The following is a 19,033-nucleotide window of genomic DNA, read 5'->3' on the forward strand; positions in this document are numbered from 1 at the left end:
TTAAGTCCCACCAGAAGGAAATGACTCTGAATAAAAAGAATAAGTTAATTGGGCTTCTTTTTAAGGAATGTTTTTGTCATGTCATTGGATTATCCATAATGTGATAATTTTTCTTGCTTAACCATCCTCTGCACAGTTGAAAGTGCTTTGAAAAAGTTGACAGAACTATATTTGATTTGGTTTCCTTGTCGTTATTTTTTATATGATTGTTGATGATAAATTTGGAGAATATCTATATTTTTTCCTTTTTTAGATTTTAATAATGGTAGCAAGTTGTAGTATACATTCATTGGGATTTCCTTATTCATTGGAAATAATTGAAATCCTCTAGAAAATCCTACTTCGATGCCTCATCATGATGTGGAAGTTGCTCTTGGTTCTCTACAGTAATGCTATATCTGGAAGATTCTACAATACTTGAAAGACTAAATCTACTTTCTGGGGAACAACTGAGCCATGTGTGGCTCACACTGTTGGGTTGTCCACTTGGTGAAGAAGTCTTTGTTTACAACACCTGATGAAAGAAAAAAAATAATACTACAGTATGGTCATCAGTCTCCTAAAACTTCTTTTGGCTTCGTTAGAGACAAGAAGAGAGTATTAGAGAAGGTATTGGAGGTACTGAATCAAATTGTCTCATGCTGTTTATAAGTGGACATATTGCTAGAAGAACTAAATCATATCAATCTTCAGATCCTTATTAATGAAACTGGAAGAATCAAGTGGAAAGATGGTTCACAGGTTTTCATTGGAGAGAAAAAAAGGCATTGGTGGAAATGGTTTATTACACATCTAAAAGCAATAATAAATATTACATGCTGTACTTGGTCATCTGATATTACAGGGTAATAGGGTAGGCATTCTAAAATGATAACTCTGAAAATAATTTCAGCATATAAACTAGCATCTGTTGCAAAGGCCAAGGAAGTAGAGAAATTCTGTAAAGAACTTGTTAAGATCTCTCAAAGTAAATCAAAACATGCTTATATACCTGAGTGGGAACTCCGGGGAAGATTAGCGGAAAATGTTAGAAAAATACATTTCATGAATAACAAACAAGAGAAGCCAAAGGTTTGTAGATTATGTGAGTAATATGTAGGGATTTTAGCTATATAATTAAAATATATAAATACTAGCCATAACCCATTGTATGGATGTATATATGTATCTACACATATGTGTTTATACATATGATATATGGATAATTTCTACACAAAAGAAAATTGGAAGCCTCTGAATATTATAAGAACTGAGTAATAAAATAATAAGTGAAATTGATTATATTGAAACAGGAAATAACAGATTACTGATATGAGTTATTTCTAAATTAACTTTCTATATGCACACTGTCTATTGTTAAAGAACAAAATCATTTCTAAATAAGATGAAAGGAAATTTCATGCATAATTAAGCCTCCTCGAACCTGACCCATTTAAATTAGCTGTTGGCACTGCAAAATGGAAAATGGATTGAAGAACAGATATGTATGCAGGCTGTCACCATTTTTAAGTAAATTTAATTGAGGAAAACAAAACATCATAAACAAGGACAGCAGAAGAGCCTAAAAATTGCCTTTGCCAATCAAATTTGATCTCCTTGCCAAGTAGATGGATGTGTTAATCAAGGATAATACTGTTTTTAATAGACATTCATTTGTAAAATCTTGTTAAGGAAGGTACCATAAGTACCATAAGATGCATCATTCCTGTTTTATCCAAGGCTAGATATTAATAATCAGATTTGCAGATGACTTTTTGTGGACTGAATCAAGCCCAAGAACATTTGAAAGCCTCATAAAGGATTTAGGATTTTAGCTTTTGAGATAGAAGGGAATTTTGAGATAATTTGGTCTGATCTCTTTTTATAGATGGGGAAACTGAGGACAAAAGAAGGAAAAATATTTTCTAAAGATCACACAGGGAACAACAGAACTGAGATTTTTTTTTTTGGTGAGGCAGTTGGGATTAAGTGACTTGCCCAGGGTCACACAGCTAGTAAAGTGTCAAGTGTCTGAGGTCAGATTTGAATGTAGGTTCTCCTGAATCCAGGACTGGTGCTCTATCTACTGCGCCACCCGGCTGCTCCTATAAATTTAGAAGTGGAAGGGAATTTAGGGTTCATTTAGTCCACCCCCCTTTTTTGCAGGGCAATGAGGGTTAAGTGACATGCCCAGGGTCACACAGCCAGTAAGTGTCAAGTGTCTGAGGTCGGATTTGAACTCAGGTCCTCCTGAATCCAGGGCTGGTGCTTTATCCACTGGGCCACCTAGCTGCTCCAGAACTGAGATTTGAACCAAGACCTCTAACTTAAAATCCAAGGCTCTTTCCTTTGTAGCATAAGAAATCAATCCATAATTATTCAAAATAATTTGACCCAAATACATCAAAGGAAAAATTAAGTGGATAGAGAATGTCTGTTTCTAGACCATTATATGCAGTTGAATATCACACTATAAAATACATATGTCTTGAAAAGTACTAATATGGACAATGAATTGGACTGATATTTGAACAGAATGAAGATTTCCAGCCAAATTATCTTTGAGAACTACACAGTGTTTTTAATGACTACAAGCTTCTTCCTGAAATGAGGGGGCCATCTTGTTAAAAGTAGTATTCTTCATGAGAGAGTCATGGAATTCCTCAGATTCTGATGAATTGAAGGTGATCACCCAAAGAGCATTAGAGAAGTGCAGTGTGTGGGTGTGGGTGTATGCTGTGACATATTACTATTGAAAAATCACCAAAGAGAAATGGCACATAGGAAAATCATCAGGAACAAGAGTAACTTAAGGATGGTACATATAATCCATTTGTGATTATGTGATGTAAAAAATATAAAGACATTAATTGCACCCTATATGGAGGATTTATGAAAGGGCATCAATACAGTTGTACTGGGAAGAATCACAAATCAATTATGATTTATACTCTTGGAGAGACTACTCATATTCATGATAATACAGATTAATTGGAGTAATGCATAAGTATTAAAATAATGATATTTTAATAATATGAAAGGTTCCTGAATGAAATGAACTTTCGATGCTCATAATTCTGTCTTAAAATTTGTCATGTGGTACTTTGATCTGGTAAAGGATGAGTTACTATTCTCAGATTTAATTCATTCATTTGCATTTTGAAAATGATATTTTCCCTTTGTTTTGCCCCATTTATAAAAAGAAATAAGGTAAACAGTCTCTACTTCAAATTCTAGCTTCACTTATTAATTTTTGTTTTGTTTTGTTTTTTGCTTTGTTTTTGTTTTTTGCAGGGCGATGAGGGTTAAGAGACTTGCCCAGGGTCACACAAGCTAATAAGTATCAAGTGTCTGAGGCCGAATTTGAATTCAGGTCTTCCTGAATCCAGGGCTAGTGCTTTATCCACTGGGCCACCTAGCTGCCCCTTGACTTATTAATTTTTATTCTGAATGTAGAGCTCCTATATCTTGAAATTATATACCTTCTGTAGTACTCAGTAGTATTCATACTTATTATTTCATTTATCTTCACAGCATTCCTGGGAAATAGTTATTATTTTTGCATTTTTAGATGTGAGATAATTCAGACTCAGAGATTTTCAGAAACTTGTAAATAATTGGTACTTGAGTAATGAATCATTCTTTATTTTTCCCCCAGACTGTAGTGGGAATCTAACTCAAACTTTTATTTAATTGATTTATATTTCACTATTTTCTTAGTATAACTTTTGTAAGCCCTGACATCATAAGAAGAGACTATGTGTCCAAATTTGCTCTATTTGTGAAGATATTTTATTAATGAAAAACCATCGGCTCCTTCAATTTTTTAATGCTCAAAAAGTTAAATCTGAATTGGAAGTTGGGTAATGTTGCATTCACATTTTTTACTTTAGTTCATTCATCCATGCATTTCCTTTAGGTCAAGCAAATAATGAACTTTGAGCAATTTAAAGGCCATGCACAAATCATAAACTGCAGTTGAATTAAAAGGCATTATCTACTGAAAGTTTACTTTTCTCTTTAGTCTAATATTCTAAAAGAAAAATATTTTCTAAGATTTGGGAGTAAAGTTTGCTTAAAATAAACAGGCCCTTTGGATTAATAGTCAATCACGAGGCTTATTAAAGCAGTTTTATTTTTAATGAAGATGTCATACTAATGCCCTCCCCCTAAAGGAATGAGGTATCTTTTTGCTCATTGTCTTATTGGTTCTGTTAAAGCAGTAAATTTACTATAGCTACCATTTTAAGCCTTTGGAAAAGTCATAGATCTAAAGTTCATTTAATGTGTTTGTTTATTTTTTTATGTGGAAATTGACAGATGTGTTATAAAAATAGTAGGAAAACAAGTATAATCCATTTTAAGAAACATTTTTAACCATCTTGACCTTTTGTTTCTGAAGACTGACAAAAATCCAAACTGACAAAATCTTCCTTTATTCATACTACAATTTAAAATAAAAATAGATAGATGATAGGTAATTGGCACAGCAATAACTCACCACAGTTTTCATCAAAGTTTCCTTGTTGGGATATATTACAAATTCACTTGTTTCAGTGATTATAGTTTTATTCATTAAGGATTTATATGCACTAATAATTTGTGAGGGCCCTGTAATGAGAGTTTTTCATAGTCCATCTGTACTGTGTATCACAGCTTTAGGCTCCAACCGCTATTTGCTATGGTAATTGCTATTTGAGTAAAATACCTTTTCACTCAAGAAATTGGTAAAGTACCATAAATTCTGGTCCTATATTTTGGTGTAATACCTGAACAAAAGCACATAAAAGATAATGATGAGGCAAAGCTTTACATATTCACATAATAAATACTCTTACATTATATGCTCTTGCAGTTTTCAGATCTGCTTTCAAAGAAATGATTGGTAATATCTTTGAGTAAATACCACAACCATCATGCAAATTAATAATCTAATAGCTATTCTGAAGCACATAACTTCATTATTCTGCCATTCAGTAGTTAACCTTGAATAAATCATATAACCTTTTTGAGTCATAGTTTTCTTATCTGTAAAATTCATTTCAATAATTTATGAAGTGCCTACTTTGTGCCTACTATACTGGAAACTTGGCATACAAAGAAGAAAATAAAATTTTCCCAACGCTGGAGGGATGATAAGTTACTGTACTATTTGACTTACAGGGATGGTATGAAAAAGCTATTTGTAAACTGCCAAGCCTTCCATCAGTTAGAATGATGGTTATTATTTTTTTTTAAATGAGCCATATGTAATTTCAAGCAAAATAACCTTTTCAGTGTATAATATATTTGTAAAGTTTGGTCAAAAGTTTTATTTTAAAATGTTTAAAATTTGCCTTTATCAAAGCATGTTTTGTGCCTGGGAATATTTTGTGTTTATAGAAGATGCCAGTTTATAGTTAATGAAGCCACAAATATTAAATTTTAAAGAAAGTAACTAATTTAACACCTAGTTTGTGGCTAGTAGTATTTAATTTACATTCTCCTATTTGTACTTGGAAAGCTGTCTAAAAAGCAAACTAACTCTCAAATATTAAGCTACCCATGAAAAGTATTCTATGTATGTTTGTTTGGTTCTTAAATGTTCGTATGATTTATCATGCCACTTTAGGATTGTGAGCTCTCAGTCACTATTTTAAACATTTGTTTTGGTTCATATCATACCTGTGAATATGAAATATTTTGATACACCTGTTGATTTGCATCAAAGGAATGAAAAGTGTTCCTTCTTACCCTATCCTCTAGCCATATACCAATTTAGATTTCTGTCTTAAGGCAGGGCAAATTTGGTTTAAATATAAGGAAAAAAATTCTTAACATACTCCCAGTAAATGTTCACCTATCCAGAACAAAATCAAGTCAAATAATCAGGATTTTTATCTGTCCTAAATAATGATAATTAATGTTCACGGATTTAATTCAACACTCATTTATTGTTAAATTCATTATATTAAGCTAAACAGTGACCTGGATGGGCTAAAGGATATCGAAGTGGCTTATAAGAATCAGTTTATTAAAGAACCAAATGCATTGGAAGGCAGTTGATAGCTTCAGAGTGTTCTGTATCATTGTAATTTAAAGTATAACGAAAGTGCTTTAAAGTATTTTTGATATTACCATAGAGATCAGAATAATGAAGCATTATGTAAAATATACTTGCATTATTTGTAGCTTAACATTAATTTCTAAGTATATCCCCCCAATTTCTCATTAGCTAACATGTTTAGATAGAAATCTGAACCAGCTGTGATGACATTTAAGGCTCATTTTACTTAGTGTATTAATTGTCATGTGATTTGTTTTTTTAGTTGGGATTCAACTAGGAGGGATTCCACCATTTGTTCCACAGTTCCCTCAAATGGTGGTATATGGTACTTTTACACCTCTGAATTTGTTTGAAAAGAAGATCTTTATACTAGAGAAAATGGTAAGCAAGTAATGAACTCACTACAATTTGATTATATTTTTAAATCCTAGTGTTTCAGCTTCATATAGTGGGGAACATAGAGAATTGGACGTAGGGAAATTTAGGATCCAATAATCTGCTCCCTGTTTATGGTGAGACTTTGGCCAAGTCAATTGATTTATTCCTCTAAGTCTCAATTACCTCATTTTAAAAATAGAGTTTTTTAACTAAATTGCCTTGAAGGTATTGTCTAAATCTACCAGTGAAACAATCAGGGTTACTCTGCAAGTCCCTAGACAAAAAGCCTATTGTCCTTGGGGAAAGTCTAATCTTTTTTTATATTATTATTACTATTTATATTATTTTTATTTATATTATTATTAGTAGTAGTAGTATTAAGCATCTAGATCTTTAATTCCTAAAAGGCTGTGTGCTAAGTCCTCTGGTAATTAAGCTTAGGACAAGTAGAATCTATGCATATTTGTTTTGCTTGGTTAGAAAGAGCTTGTATAAAAATTGAATGCAAATTAGATTGAAATGGAGTCGCCCCAATGTAGTGTTTATTTGATGTACAGTTTACAATTTGCATTTAAATTTGCCTTCTAGATGAAGTACTTCGTTGCAGGATATAATCATCTCTTGTTCTCTCTGGCTGTTACTACCTTTCTTTACCTCACTACCATTGTCATATTGTTGGAATAATAGAATTTATAGATGAGAAAGTATGTTAGAGGTAATCTATCCCAAAGTTTCTTAAATTTTTTCCACTGGCAACCCCTTCAGAGAAATTTTTACATTACCCTTAGATATAAATGTATATAAAATAGGTATATATAGCCTTTTACTGTTACCAATTCTTTTGCAACCCCCACATTCAGTTATGCTACCCCATATGGGGTTGCAGCCCACAGTTTATGAATCTGGGATCTAGACAGTCACTTTGTTTTATAGATGATAAAATGAAACTTTGAGAGGTACAAATATTAAGTGGCAGAGCCAGCACTCAAGCCCCATTCTGATTTACAAACTCATGCCTTTTCCATTGCATTTTGCTGCCTCTCTGAGGTATGATACTGGTTCTGGGGATCTACTTTGTGTGGTATTAAAACAAAGAGGATAACATTAAACCATGGAGTAATAAAGAGAAAGTGCTAATTTTGCCCAATTTTTTTTTGCCAATAAATTTAACACTTTAAGTGAATTGGAAGAATATTTACAAAAAATATAAACAGCCTAGATTATCAGAAGAGGAAATAGAATATCTAAATTGACCTATTTATAAAAAGAAATTGAATAGGCCATAAATGAGTTTCCTAAAAAAAGCACCAGCACCTAACATTTAAAGTCCAACTAGTTTCAATATTAAATAAATTAATTGGAATAATAGGTAAAGGAGTCCTACCAAACTCCTTTTATGAAACAAGTATGATATTAACACCTAAACCAGGAAGACAAGAAACAGAGAAAGAAAATTATAGACCAATTTCATTAATGAATATGGATGCAAAATCCTAAATAAGATTCTAGCTAGGAGATTATTAACAGTATATTACAGGGGCAGCTAGGTGGCACAGTGGATAGAGCACCGGCCCTGGAGTCAGTATTACCTGAGTTCAAATCTGGCCTCAGACACTTAACACTAGCAGTGTGACCCTGGGCAAGTCACTTAACCCCAATTGCCTCACTAACAAAACAAAACAGTATATTACAAGGATTGTGCATTGTGACTAATTGGGATTTTTAGCAGGAATACAGGGATGGGTTAACATAGGGAAAACAATATAATTGATTATATCAATATAAAATTAACAAAAATTCTGATTATCAGTATGTCAGTATCAATATATAAATAGATGCACAATAATATTTTGATAAAGTACAATACTCATATCTATTAAAAATACTTGAAAGTATAGGTATAAATGTTTTTCCCCTTAAATTGATAAGAAGCATTTACCTAAAACCATCAGAAAGTATTATTTATAATGGGAAAAATGCTATAAGCCTTCCTAGTAAGATCAGATGTGAAACAAGGATGCTCACTGTCATGAATATTATTCAATAATATATTGGAAATCCTAGCAATAGTAATAAGAGAGGAAAATGAAATTGAAGGAACTAGAATGGACAATGAGGTAATAAAACTGTCTCTTTTTTCAGATGATATAATGATATGCTTAGAAAATCCCAAAGAATAAACTAAAAAATTATTAGAAACAATTAGTAATTTTAGCAAGGTAGCAGTATATAAAATAAATTCATATACATCATCAGAATATATCACCAACAGAACCCTACAAGAAGATATGAGATACCCCATTTAAAGTAACTCTAGACAATATAAAATACTTGGGAGTACACCTGCCAAAACAAACACTGGAACTATATGAATAAAATTATAAAAACTTTCTATATAAATAAAATCAGATTTAAATATTCAGAGAAGTGTTAATTGTTCATGGGTAGCCTGGGCCAGTATACTAAAAATGACAATCTTACTAATCCATATATTCAATGCCATCCCATTTAAATAACCCCAAAATTATTTTGCTGAGTTAGAAAATACAATAACAAAATTCATTTGGAAGAACAAAAGGTCAAGAATGTTAGAGGAATTATTGGAAAAAATGTTTAATATTAAAGGAAGGAAGTTTATCAGTACCAGATCTTAAACTGCATTATAAAATGGCAATTATCTTCCAAAGACATATATGTGATCTTGATTCCTAAACTAGGGAGAATCAAAATGGAGAAAGCCATAGACAGATATCCCTAATGAATATTAATGCAAAAATTTAAACTAAAATAGTAGCAAGAAAACTACAGTTATTTATCACATTCACTATTACCAGGCTGGATTTATACAAGGAATTCAGGATCAGTTCAATATTAGACAACTCTAAGCATAATTGAGCATATTAACAACAAAGACAATAAAAATCATATGATTATATCAATAGATGTAGAAAAAAGGTTTTGGAAATAGACAATAGCCATTTCTGTTCAAAACCCTATAAAGCATGGCAGTAAGTTGAGCTTTTTTTCAATTGTATTACCTAGCTAAAGCCAAGAACCAGAATTATCTGTAATGGTTAAAAACCCATGGCTTTTCCAAAAGGATCAAAGATAAAGCAAAGATGTCCATTATCACCATTACTCTTCAATAAAATACTAGATCTACTAGCTGTAGCAATAAGACAAGACAAAGAAATTGAAGGACTAAGTGTAGGCAAAGAGGAAATAAAATTGTTACCTTTTGCAGGCAGTATGATATATTACCTAGAGAACCCTAGAGAGTCAATTAAAATAATCTCTTTTAAATAATTAAAACTTTGACAAATTTGCAAGATATAAAATAAAACCGCAGAAATCCTTACCATTTCTGTAGATTACCAAAAATCCATCAGGAAGAGATAGGAGTCTATCTGCCAACATACACAGAGGAACTATATGAACACAGGGACAAAACATTCTTTACAGAAATAAATACAGATCTAAATAATTAGAGAAGTATGAATTGTTCTTGGGCAGGACAAGTCAATATGATAAAAATATAAAACTAGCTAAATTACTTTACTTATTTAGTTATATAACAACCAAACTGCCAAAGGATTACTTTAGAGGGCTAGGAAAAATAATAACAAAATTCATCTGCAGGAAAAAATATCAAGAATATCAAAATAATTATTGGGAATAAAGAGGGAAGGAAAGAGGCTTGGCAGCAGCATATTTCAAACTATACTACAAAGCTGAAATGTTTAAAACAATTTTATACTGGGTAATAAATAGAGGTTAATCAGCAGAATTGATTAGATATAGAATATATAGAAGCAATGAGGATTGTAGCCTGATAGGCTTTTTTTCTTTTTGTTTGTTTGTTTGATTGATTGTTTTTGTGGGGCAGTGAGGGTTAAGTGCCTTGCCCAGGGTCACATAGCTAGTAAGAGTCAAGTGTTTGAGGGCAGATTTGAACTCAGGTCCTCCTGAATCCAGGGCTGGTGCTTTATCCACTGTTCCACCTAGCTGCCCCCAGCCTAATGTTTGACAAACCCAAAGATTCTGGCCATTAGGACAAGAACTTACTATTTTATTCTTTTGAAAAATGTTAGGAAAACTGATAAGCAGTCTGGCATGTTAAATGTAGATCAAGATTTCACACTGTATTCCAAGACAAACTCCAAATGGGTACATGATTTAGAGCAAAAAAAAAAAAAAAAGACATCTGGGGGAGAATTCATGACCAAACAAGAGAGGTTAACAGGAGGTAAAGTGGACAATTTTGATTATGTACAATTAAAAACTTTAGAACAAATCCAAATGCAGCTAAAATCCAAAGAGAAACAAAAATTTGGGGAAAAATACGCTGATAAAGGTCTTTTTTTTTTTTTTTTTTTTTTTTTTTTTTTTTTTTTAGTGAGGCAATTGGGGTTAAGTGACTTGCCCAGGGTCACACAGCTAGTTAAGTGTTAAGTGTCTGAGGCCGGATTTGAACTCAGGTACTCCTGATTCCAGGGCTGGTGCTCTATCCACTGCGCCATCTAGCTGCCCCAAGGTCTTCTTTTAAAGATATGTAGGAACTGACTTGATAAATGATTTAAGGTTATAAATAGGCAACTTTCAGAGAAGGAAATACAAGTTATCAATAGCCATGTGGAAAAAGAATGTTTTAATTACTAATAGTTAAAGAAATATAATTTAAAAAAAATAGGTACAACCTCACATCCTTTAGATTTGCAAAGTTGACAAAAATGGGAAATAGCAAATGCTAGAGGGGTTGGGGGAAAACAGGTACATTAATGCATTGTGGGGGAAGCTGTGAACACCTATATCCATTGTGAAAACAATTTGGAACTATGTCCCAAAAGCTATTAAAATATGATCCAGGAATATCTTTGCTAGAATATCCCAAAGATACCAAAGAAGGAGAAAAATGACCTAAATATACAAATATATATTTTTTAATTAAAAAAATTTTAAATCATAAAAGTATTTTATTTTCCAGTTACATGTAAAGATAGTTTTTTCAACATTTGTTTTCATAAGTACAAAATATTTGTAGTAGCTATCTTCATGGTGGCAAAGAATTGGAAACAGAGGGTGACTATCAATTGGGGAATGGTTAATATATATTATCATATATGTATGTGATGGAATACTATTGTGTTGTAAGAAATGAAGGGGATGGTTTTTAGAAAAGTCTAAATAAATATATGAACTAAAGCAAAGGAATGAGTAGATCCTGGAAAACGATTTATATAATAACATCAATGCTATAAAGACAAACTCTGAAAGACTTAGGAAATTTGATCAATACAATGGTGCCAATCACAGTTCCTGAGTACTCATGATGAAACATGCTATCTCAGTCCAGATAGAGAGATTATGGACTCACCATACAAATTGAATATTTTTCGATGTGGCTAATGCAGGAATTTGTTTTACTTCACTATACATATTTGTAATCAATTTTATTTTTCTTTCATTCTTAATGGGTAAGGGAGGAGAGATAGGAAGGAAAGAATATCAGAATATGGAATAAAATAAAATAGAATTGAATTAAAATAACAGTGGATTATTATACCTGTCTTTCCACATACCCTTCAACAATTGCTATTTTCCTTTTTTTGTTATCCTTGCAAATCTTATTGGTATGAGGTAGAACTACAGTTATTTAAATTTTCATTTATCTTATTATTAATGACTTGGGATATTTCATATGGTTCTTGATAGCTTCCTTTTCTTTTGAAAAATGCTAATTCATGTCTTGTGACTGAAAATTCATCCATCAAGGAATGACCATTGTTATATATCTGAATTAGTACTCAGTATATCTTGAATAATAGACCTTTATCAGAGAAATATGCTGCAAAGATTTTCCACAGTAAGTTTTCCCCTACTAATTTTAACTGCATGAGATTTTTTATGCAAAAAACTTTTCAGATTTATATAATATAAATTGCCCATTTTTTCCTGTCATCCCCTCTTTCCCTTAATAAGTCTTCACCATACATAGTTGTGAGAGGCATCTCCTTCTTTGATCTTTGAATTTGTTTGTGATGTGACTTTTTATTGTTAGGTCATATACTCATTTGGAGCTTATTATGGTTTAGATACTTTTCTAGACTTATTTCTGCCATACTGTATTCTATGTTTCCTATGAGGTTTTGTTGAATAATGAATCCTTAACACCAATAGTAAATTTCTTTGGTTTTATCTAACTTGCTTCTGGATCTTCTGTAACAAATACAATCTGTTGATCATCTTTTCTATTTCATTATGTTTCTTTTAATGTAGCCTGCAGCTTTAGCCTAAGGACCATGCTGGACATTGACTCTGCCATGCAGCATATTAGTTCTTCTTTCCAAGTTTTGAGTCACCTACAAAATTGATCTGCAAATTTAATATATCTGAGATATTCCAATACAGAAATTCTACACTTGGATTTTATTGTTAATGATTATACAGGGTAGGCCAAAAGTCATGAAGGGGTAAAATTTTGTAAATGGCATAAATTATTTGAAAATAATTTTCAAAAAGTTATTAAAACATCAGACCTTTTGTGACTTTTGGCCCACACTGTAGTTATAATTAATTTGAATTCAATAATTTTTCTGCAGCACGTATCTGATCTACCAGCCTAGTAACCCTGTACTCTTTGGTGACTTGTTCTTGAGGCTATATTGGTTATTTGTTATCATTCTTCCCTTTTCTAGGTATTGCTAGTTTTGCACTTTATAAACTACCTGAGTTTTAAAGGAAGCTAAAGTTTCTAAGAGGTGGAAGTAAGGATTGACTGCATTCTAGATAGAGGGGATAGTTTGGCAAAGGCACCGAGATAGAAAATAAAATGCCAAGTTTGATTGGAACAGAGAGACATACAATTAATATATCTGATTAGTCAAGGTAATTTAGTCCAATTTAGGAAAGGTTGTGAAAGTCTTTAAATACCCCAAAGAGAAGATTGTTGTTTTTTATGATTTTTTTTCTACTAGGGACAATAAGGGGTAGGGTGGCTAAAGGTTATCAGGGGTAGTTGGTAACTATACCTTAGGGGGAAAAAATGGATGTCAACTGACATATAACATTTAAATTGTAGGAGGAAACTCATAGAATTGTAGATTTAGCTTTGGAAGAGACTTCAAAAGCCATTAAGCCCATCATATTGCAGATAACTGAGACTTAAGGAAATTGATAAGGTCTCACAGAGCATAAATACTAGATCTGGGGATTGAATCTGGGTCTTTTGACCCCAGGGTTTATTCTAGTTTGTAGACACAACTGCTTGAAGGATAAAATACCCAGAACATATCATCCTATTAAAAAAATTTCTGAGAATTCTAATGGCTTTAGCTATTTAATCTAAATATAGTATTTACAATAGTACTATATTTCTGTCATCCTAGGTCTCTGACTTGATAAATACCACCAACAAAGGACACCATTGAAGTGCTAACGTGACTCAGTTTTACTTAGTGTATCAAGTTCAATAGGATTAAAAATAGGATTAGGATTTCTAATCATATTTGGAAACCTTAATCTTGACAATACAATTGGAATTTGAAATTCACTATAGGTCACAATTTATAAGTTTCAGCTTTGCTGCCAATTAACTGTCTAAATGTATATTATCCTAGAATGGGGCTGTGACAACTATCTCAATTTTTTAGCTATAAATGTAATAGTTATTTTTCAATGTTGTAATACATTATTCTTTGGAGTCAGAGACTTGGGTTTGAGTATTGATTACTTTAAGTGAGTCGAGGTAATTAGCTCCTACCCTTACAGTGACCTTGAGCAGATTGTCTAACCTCACTAAATCTCAATGTTATCATCTACAAAATAGGGTTAATATTTGATCCACCTAAAACATTTCAAATCTTGTTACAATGCATGCCATTACCAGAAAATCTAAAGCAATTTTCACAGCCTAATTGATGATGACCCTTTCCAAGCAGTATCTGAAACAATAAAATTGTATTCGTCTTGTTCTGAATTAAGCTTGGAATTCAAAGGATACTTTTGCCCTCATTCTCTTTGCCATCTCTATCTTGTATCTTTTAGACAGAATCTGCTGAGAAGCTCCGAGAATATGGACTTTGCCATATACGTAGCCATCCTGTGCTAGTGACCAGAACTAGGTCTTGTCCACTAATAGCTCCACCAAAACCACCACCTGTACCTGCTTGGAAACTTATTCGCCAAAAGAAAGAGACTGTTGTGACAGATGAACCTCAAGGTTTGTTTCTTATTTGTTGTTTAGGAAATGATCATTTCTAATTTACTAATCTCCTGATTGAAGGCTTCAGAGGCTCCCTTGTAATTTAGATTGGTAGGGTTGTTTAACAAATCCAAATCCAAAGTAAATTCAATGGTCTTCTTTTTTCTCATATTTAATTTTTTTTGTTTCTCTATTTTCATATTTTTTACTTTTAAAAATTATTTATTTTTAACATTCTTTTATTTTTAAATTCTGAGTGCCAAATTCTCTCCTTCCCTCCCACATCCACTGAGAAGGCAAGCAATATATCAGTTATACTTATAAAATAATGCAAAACATATTTTTATATTAGCCATATCTTTTTTAAAAAGCAAAAACAATGAAGAAAGGTATCCCTTTGATAGTTTGATTGATCTAGCATTAATTTTTTTTAATTAACTTTGGTACTATTGTCATTTCTATTAGATTAGTAAGGCCTAGCCCTGAGCACTGAATATTCTTCCACCTATTTGTTCTTTGTTTCTTTCTTTTTTGCAGGGCAGTGGGGGTTAAGTGACTTGCCCAGGGTCACACAGCTAGTAAGTGTGAAGTGTCTGAGGCCAGATTTGAACTCGGGTACTCCTGAATCCAGGGCTGGTGCTTTGTCTACTGCGCCACCTAGCTGCCCTCTTTATTTCTTTTTAGACTCATTCTTTTTTTTTTTTATTTTTTTGCAGGGTATTGGGGGTTAAGTGACTTGCCCAGGGTCGCACAGCTAGTAAGTGTCAAATATCTGAGGCCGAATTTGAACGCAGGTACTCCCGAATCCAAGGCCGGTGCTTTATCCACTGCGCCACCTAGCCGCCCCTTTTTATTTCTTTTTAAAAATATTTTTAAGGGCAGTTTGGTGGTGGCAGTGAATAAAGCATTTTCAAATTTTGAGTTCCAGATTCTCTCCTTTTCACACACCTTGCCCCACCCATTGAGGTGAACAATATGATATCAGTTATGCATATGAAATCATGTAGAACATATTTCTGTGTTAGTCCTATTGAAAATAAAGCAAAAAAATTAAGAAAAAATTATTGTGGGGTATGGCAGGGACTCAGGTGTATAACGCCTCCATATCTAGATGAAAACTTAATACCAAAGAAAGCCATTGGCACCTTCAGGGTGAAAGAAATAGAATTTATTTAGAGGAGGCTTACCCACTGGGCAGCCAGTATGTCCTTGGTGACAGGTGGACATTGTGGATTTCTTTGAATTCCTGCAAATTCTCTCCCGTTCCCTTCTGATATTTATACATGCAGGTTACATAGGGCAAGGGGGCTTCTGTGTTCTAACTAACTTTATTCATTGTTTGCAGTGTTCATGAAGAAGATACTGATTAGTTTAAATGGTGACTTTAAGTGCAGGACATATATAGCTCTTCCTTACATGGATATTCATACTGCCTGTCTTGGGATTCACATTCCATCCCTTATATGGATATTCCATTTTTTATGTCCTGCATCCCACAATTATACTTCAGTTTGTACCCAGAAATCATTTGTTCTTTCTCTGGAGGTAGATAGCATTTTTTTTTCCATCATGAGCCCTTTGGAATTGTCTTGGATTATTGTATTGATCAGAGTAGCTAAGTCTTGAAATTGATCATCCCTACAACATTACTGTTACTGTGTACAGATTTTCTGGTTTTTCTCATTTCACGGTGCATTAGTTTATATAAGTCTTGCCATGTTTTTTTTCCACTTCCCTGAAAGCACCTTCTCATCATTTCTTATAGTACAGTAGTTCTCCGTTACAATGTTATGCCACAGCTTGATCAGCCATTCCCCAATTAGTGAACATTCCCTTGATTTCCAATTTTTTGCCACCACAAAAAAAAAGAGTTGCTATAAGTATTTTTTTTTTGTATATAGGCCCTTTTTCTTTGATTTCGTTGGAATATAGACCTTGTAGTGGTTTTGCTGGGTCAAAGGGTATGCATACTTGTATAGCTCTTTGTGCATAGTTCTAAATTGTTCTCCAGAATGGTTGGACCAGTTTACTATTCCACTAGCCATTCATTAGTGTTCCTATGTTTCCCTTATCCCCTCCTGTATTTGTCATTTTTGATAAGTGGTAGGTGGCACCTCAGAGCTGTTTTAATTTGCTTTTCTCTAATCAATAGTAATTTAGAACATTTTTTCATATGACTATAAGTAGTTTTGATTCCTTCTCATGAAAACTGCCTGTTTATATCCTTTGATCATTTATCAATTGGGGAATGGCTCTTATTTTTATAAAGTTCATTAAACATTTGAGAAATGAGGCCTATATCAGAGAAACTTGCTATAAAATTTTTGATATTTCTTCCTTAAATATGGTACCTTTTAGCATAATGTAATTTCCTTTATTATCTCTTAATTAGGTCTATTTTTGCTTTTGCTTTGTCTGAGATCATGATTGTTATCCCTGATTTTTAAAAATTTTAACTGAAGCATATCAGATCCTGCTCCAGCCCTTTATTTTATTTTTTTATTTTTTATTTTATTTTATTTTTTAGTGAAACAATTGGGGTTAAGTGACTTGCCCAGGGTCACTCAGCTAGTAAGTGTTAAGTGTCTGAGGCAAGATTTGAACTCAGGTACTCCTGACTCCAGGGCTGGTGCTCTATCCACTGCGCCACCTAGCTGCCCCCAGCTCATTATTTTAACTCTCTCTGTGTGTCTTTCTTTTTCAATTGTGTCTTTTATAAACAACATATTGTTGGATTTTGGTCCATTCTCTTAGCTGCTTCTGTTTTATGGGTGAGTTAATCCCATTCATACTTAAAATTATGATTACTAAGTGTGTATTTCATTCTGTCCCATTTTCATGTTTCTTACCCTCTCTTTTTATCCTGTCCCTCATTAAAAGTCTATTTTGCTTCTAACCACTGCCTTACTTAATCCTCCCTTTTTGTGATTACCCCTTCTTTCTTTTATCCCTTTCCTCTCCTATGTCCCTACTGGGTAAGTTACATTTCTATACACAAACTGAATGTGTGTATGTATGTATGTATGTATGTACATACGTACACACATTCATTCATTTATATACATATGTGTATATAAGTATATATACATACATACACACACGCACGCACACACACACACACACACACACACACACACATATATATATATTCTACCTTCTTAGAACTACTTCTGAAGTGAATGAGGTTCAAACATTGCTTACCACTTTCTCCATTTTTCCTCCATTGTAAAAGCTCTTCCTGCAACTCTTTTTTGTGAGAAAAATTTCCCCATTCTACCTCTCCCTTCTCCCTTCTTCCAGTCCATCCTCTTTCTCACCCTTCATTTTTTTTGGTGATCATTCCAACCTACTTGACTCACACCCATGTCCTTTGTCTATGTAAATTCCTTTTAATTACCAATAATGATAAATACTACAACTATTTTGGTAGAGTTGACAAATTGTCACATGCTTCTATTTAATTAATGTAGCTATTAAAATAAAATGTATTTCATCATTTAAATAAAAGGCTGGCATAGACATTCCTGAAGACAGAAAATCTGAGGAACATAACAATGTCTGAGTTTATTATTACCTTGAACTTCCATCAGAGCAGAGCTTGTAACAAGTGGAATCATGTATGTTCCTATTTTATCAATGTAATAGATAGTGAAGTAAGTTGATGTCTTTAGTAGGGCAGGAATTTAGGAGTAAGATTTTCCCAGTTATGATTATTGTTATAATCAGTAGAAATATTTTTTGTACTTACCTGTTTTCTCCCATATTCAATACTTTTTCTTCCTCACTTCTTAGGACAGCATATCCTTTTTCCTGAATGGTGAATGTAAATGAAATATTTCTACCTTTTCATCACCTACTCATTCTTGAACCTCTGATAGTCTGACATCTGTCCCCAATATTCTGACAAAACTACTCTCTCACAGGTCACCATTAATCCCCCTCATCATCAAGTCTAGAATCCTCTTCTCAGTCCTTATTGTCCTGACCTCCCTGCAGCTTTTGACATTGTTTACCTCTTAGTTGTAACACTCTTTCCTTGGCTTTTAAGATATTATGTTTTCTTAGTTTTCTTCCTACTTTTAACTTTAAAAAATATGGTGCTAACAATGATAAATAGAAATATTTCAATATCTGAGAGGAGCAAAAATAGGATTACATTTGAAATTGTGAGCTATTATATATAGTTGATTTTTAAATATATATTACATTTAAGGAGAGAGTACAAAAGGCCCACTTACTTATGACCCCTTCCAAATTTCTTTTTTTCTATGTATTTTAAAATGTTTAGTTGGTACTTTTCTTTCATTTATAAATATTTCTCCTTTACTATCTACTAGGTCACCCTTTGCCTTATTAGAAGCCTTTGCTTTCAACAAGAAACAAATACATATAGACAAACATAACAAATGAACACAGTAGCTATGCATTTC

The 19,033-nt window shown here is 32.8% G+C and overlaps 1 protein-coding gene across 1 annotated transcript in view; it reads left to right on the plus strand.

The window, feature by feature from the left end:
- The window catches only part of ADGB (androglobin), a 167,417-nt gene that overhangs the window by 41,466 nt on the left and 106,918 nt on the right, over positions 1–19,033 (plus strand). The window contains exons 10-11 of the mRNA XM_043999579.1: positions 6,288–6,406; positions 14,447–14,621. Of these exons, the coding sequence (XP_043855514.1) occupies positions 6,288–6,406; positions 14,447–14,621 (294 nt within the window). The remainder of the gene's footprint in view (positions 1–6,287; positions 6,407–14,446; positions 14,622–19,033) is intronic.

Source organism: Dromiciops gliroides, chromosome 4 (assembly GCF_019393635.1).
Source record: "Dromiciops gliroides isolate mDroGli1 chromosome 4, mDroGli1.pri, whole genome shotgun sequence".
Classification (NCBI taxonomy): Eukaryota; Metazoa; Chordata; class Mammalia; order Microbiotheria; family Microbiotheriidae; genus Dromiciops; species Dromiciops gliroides.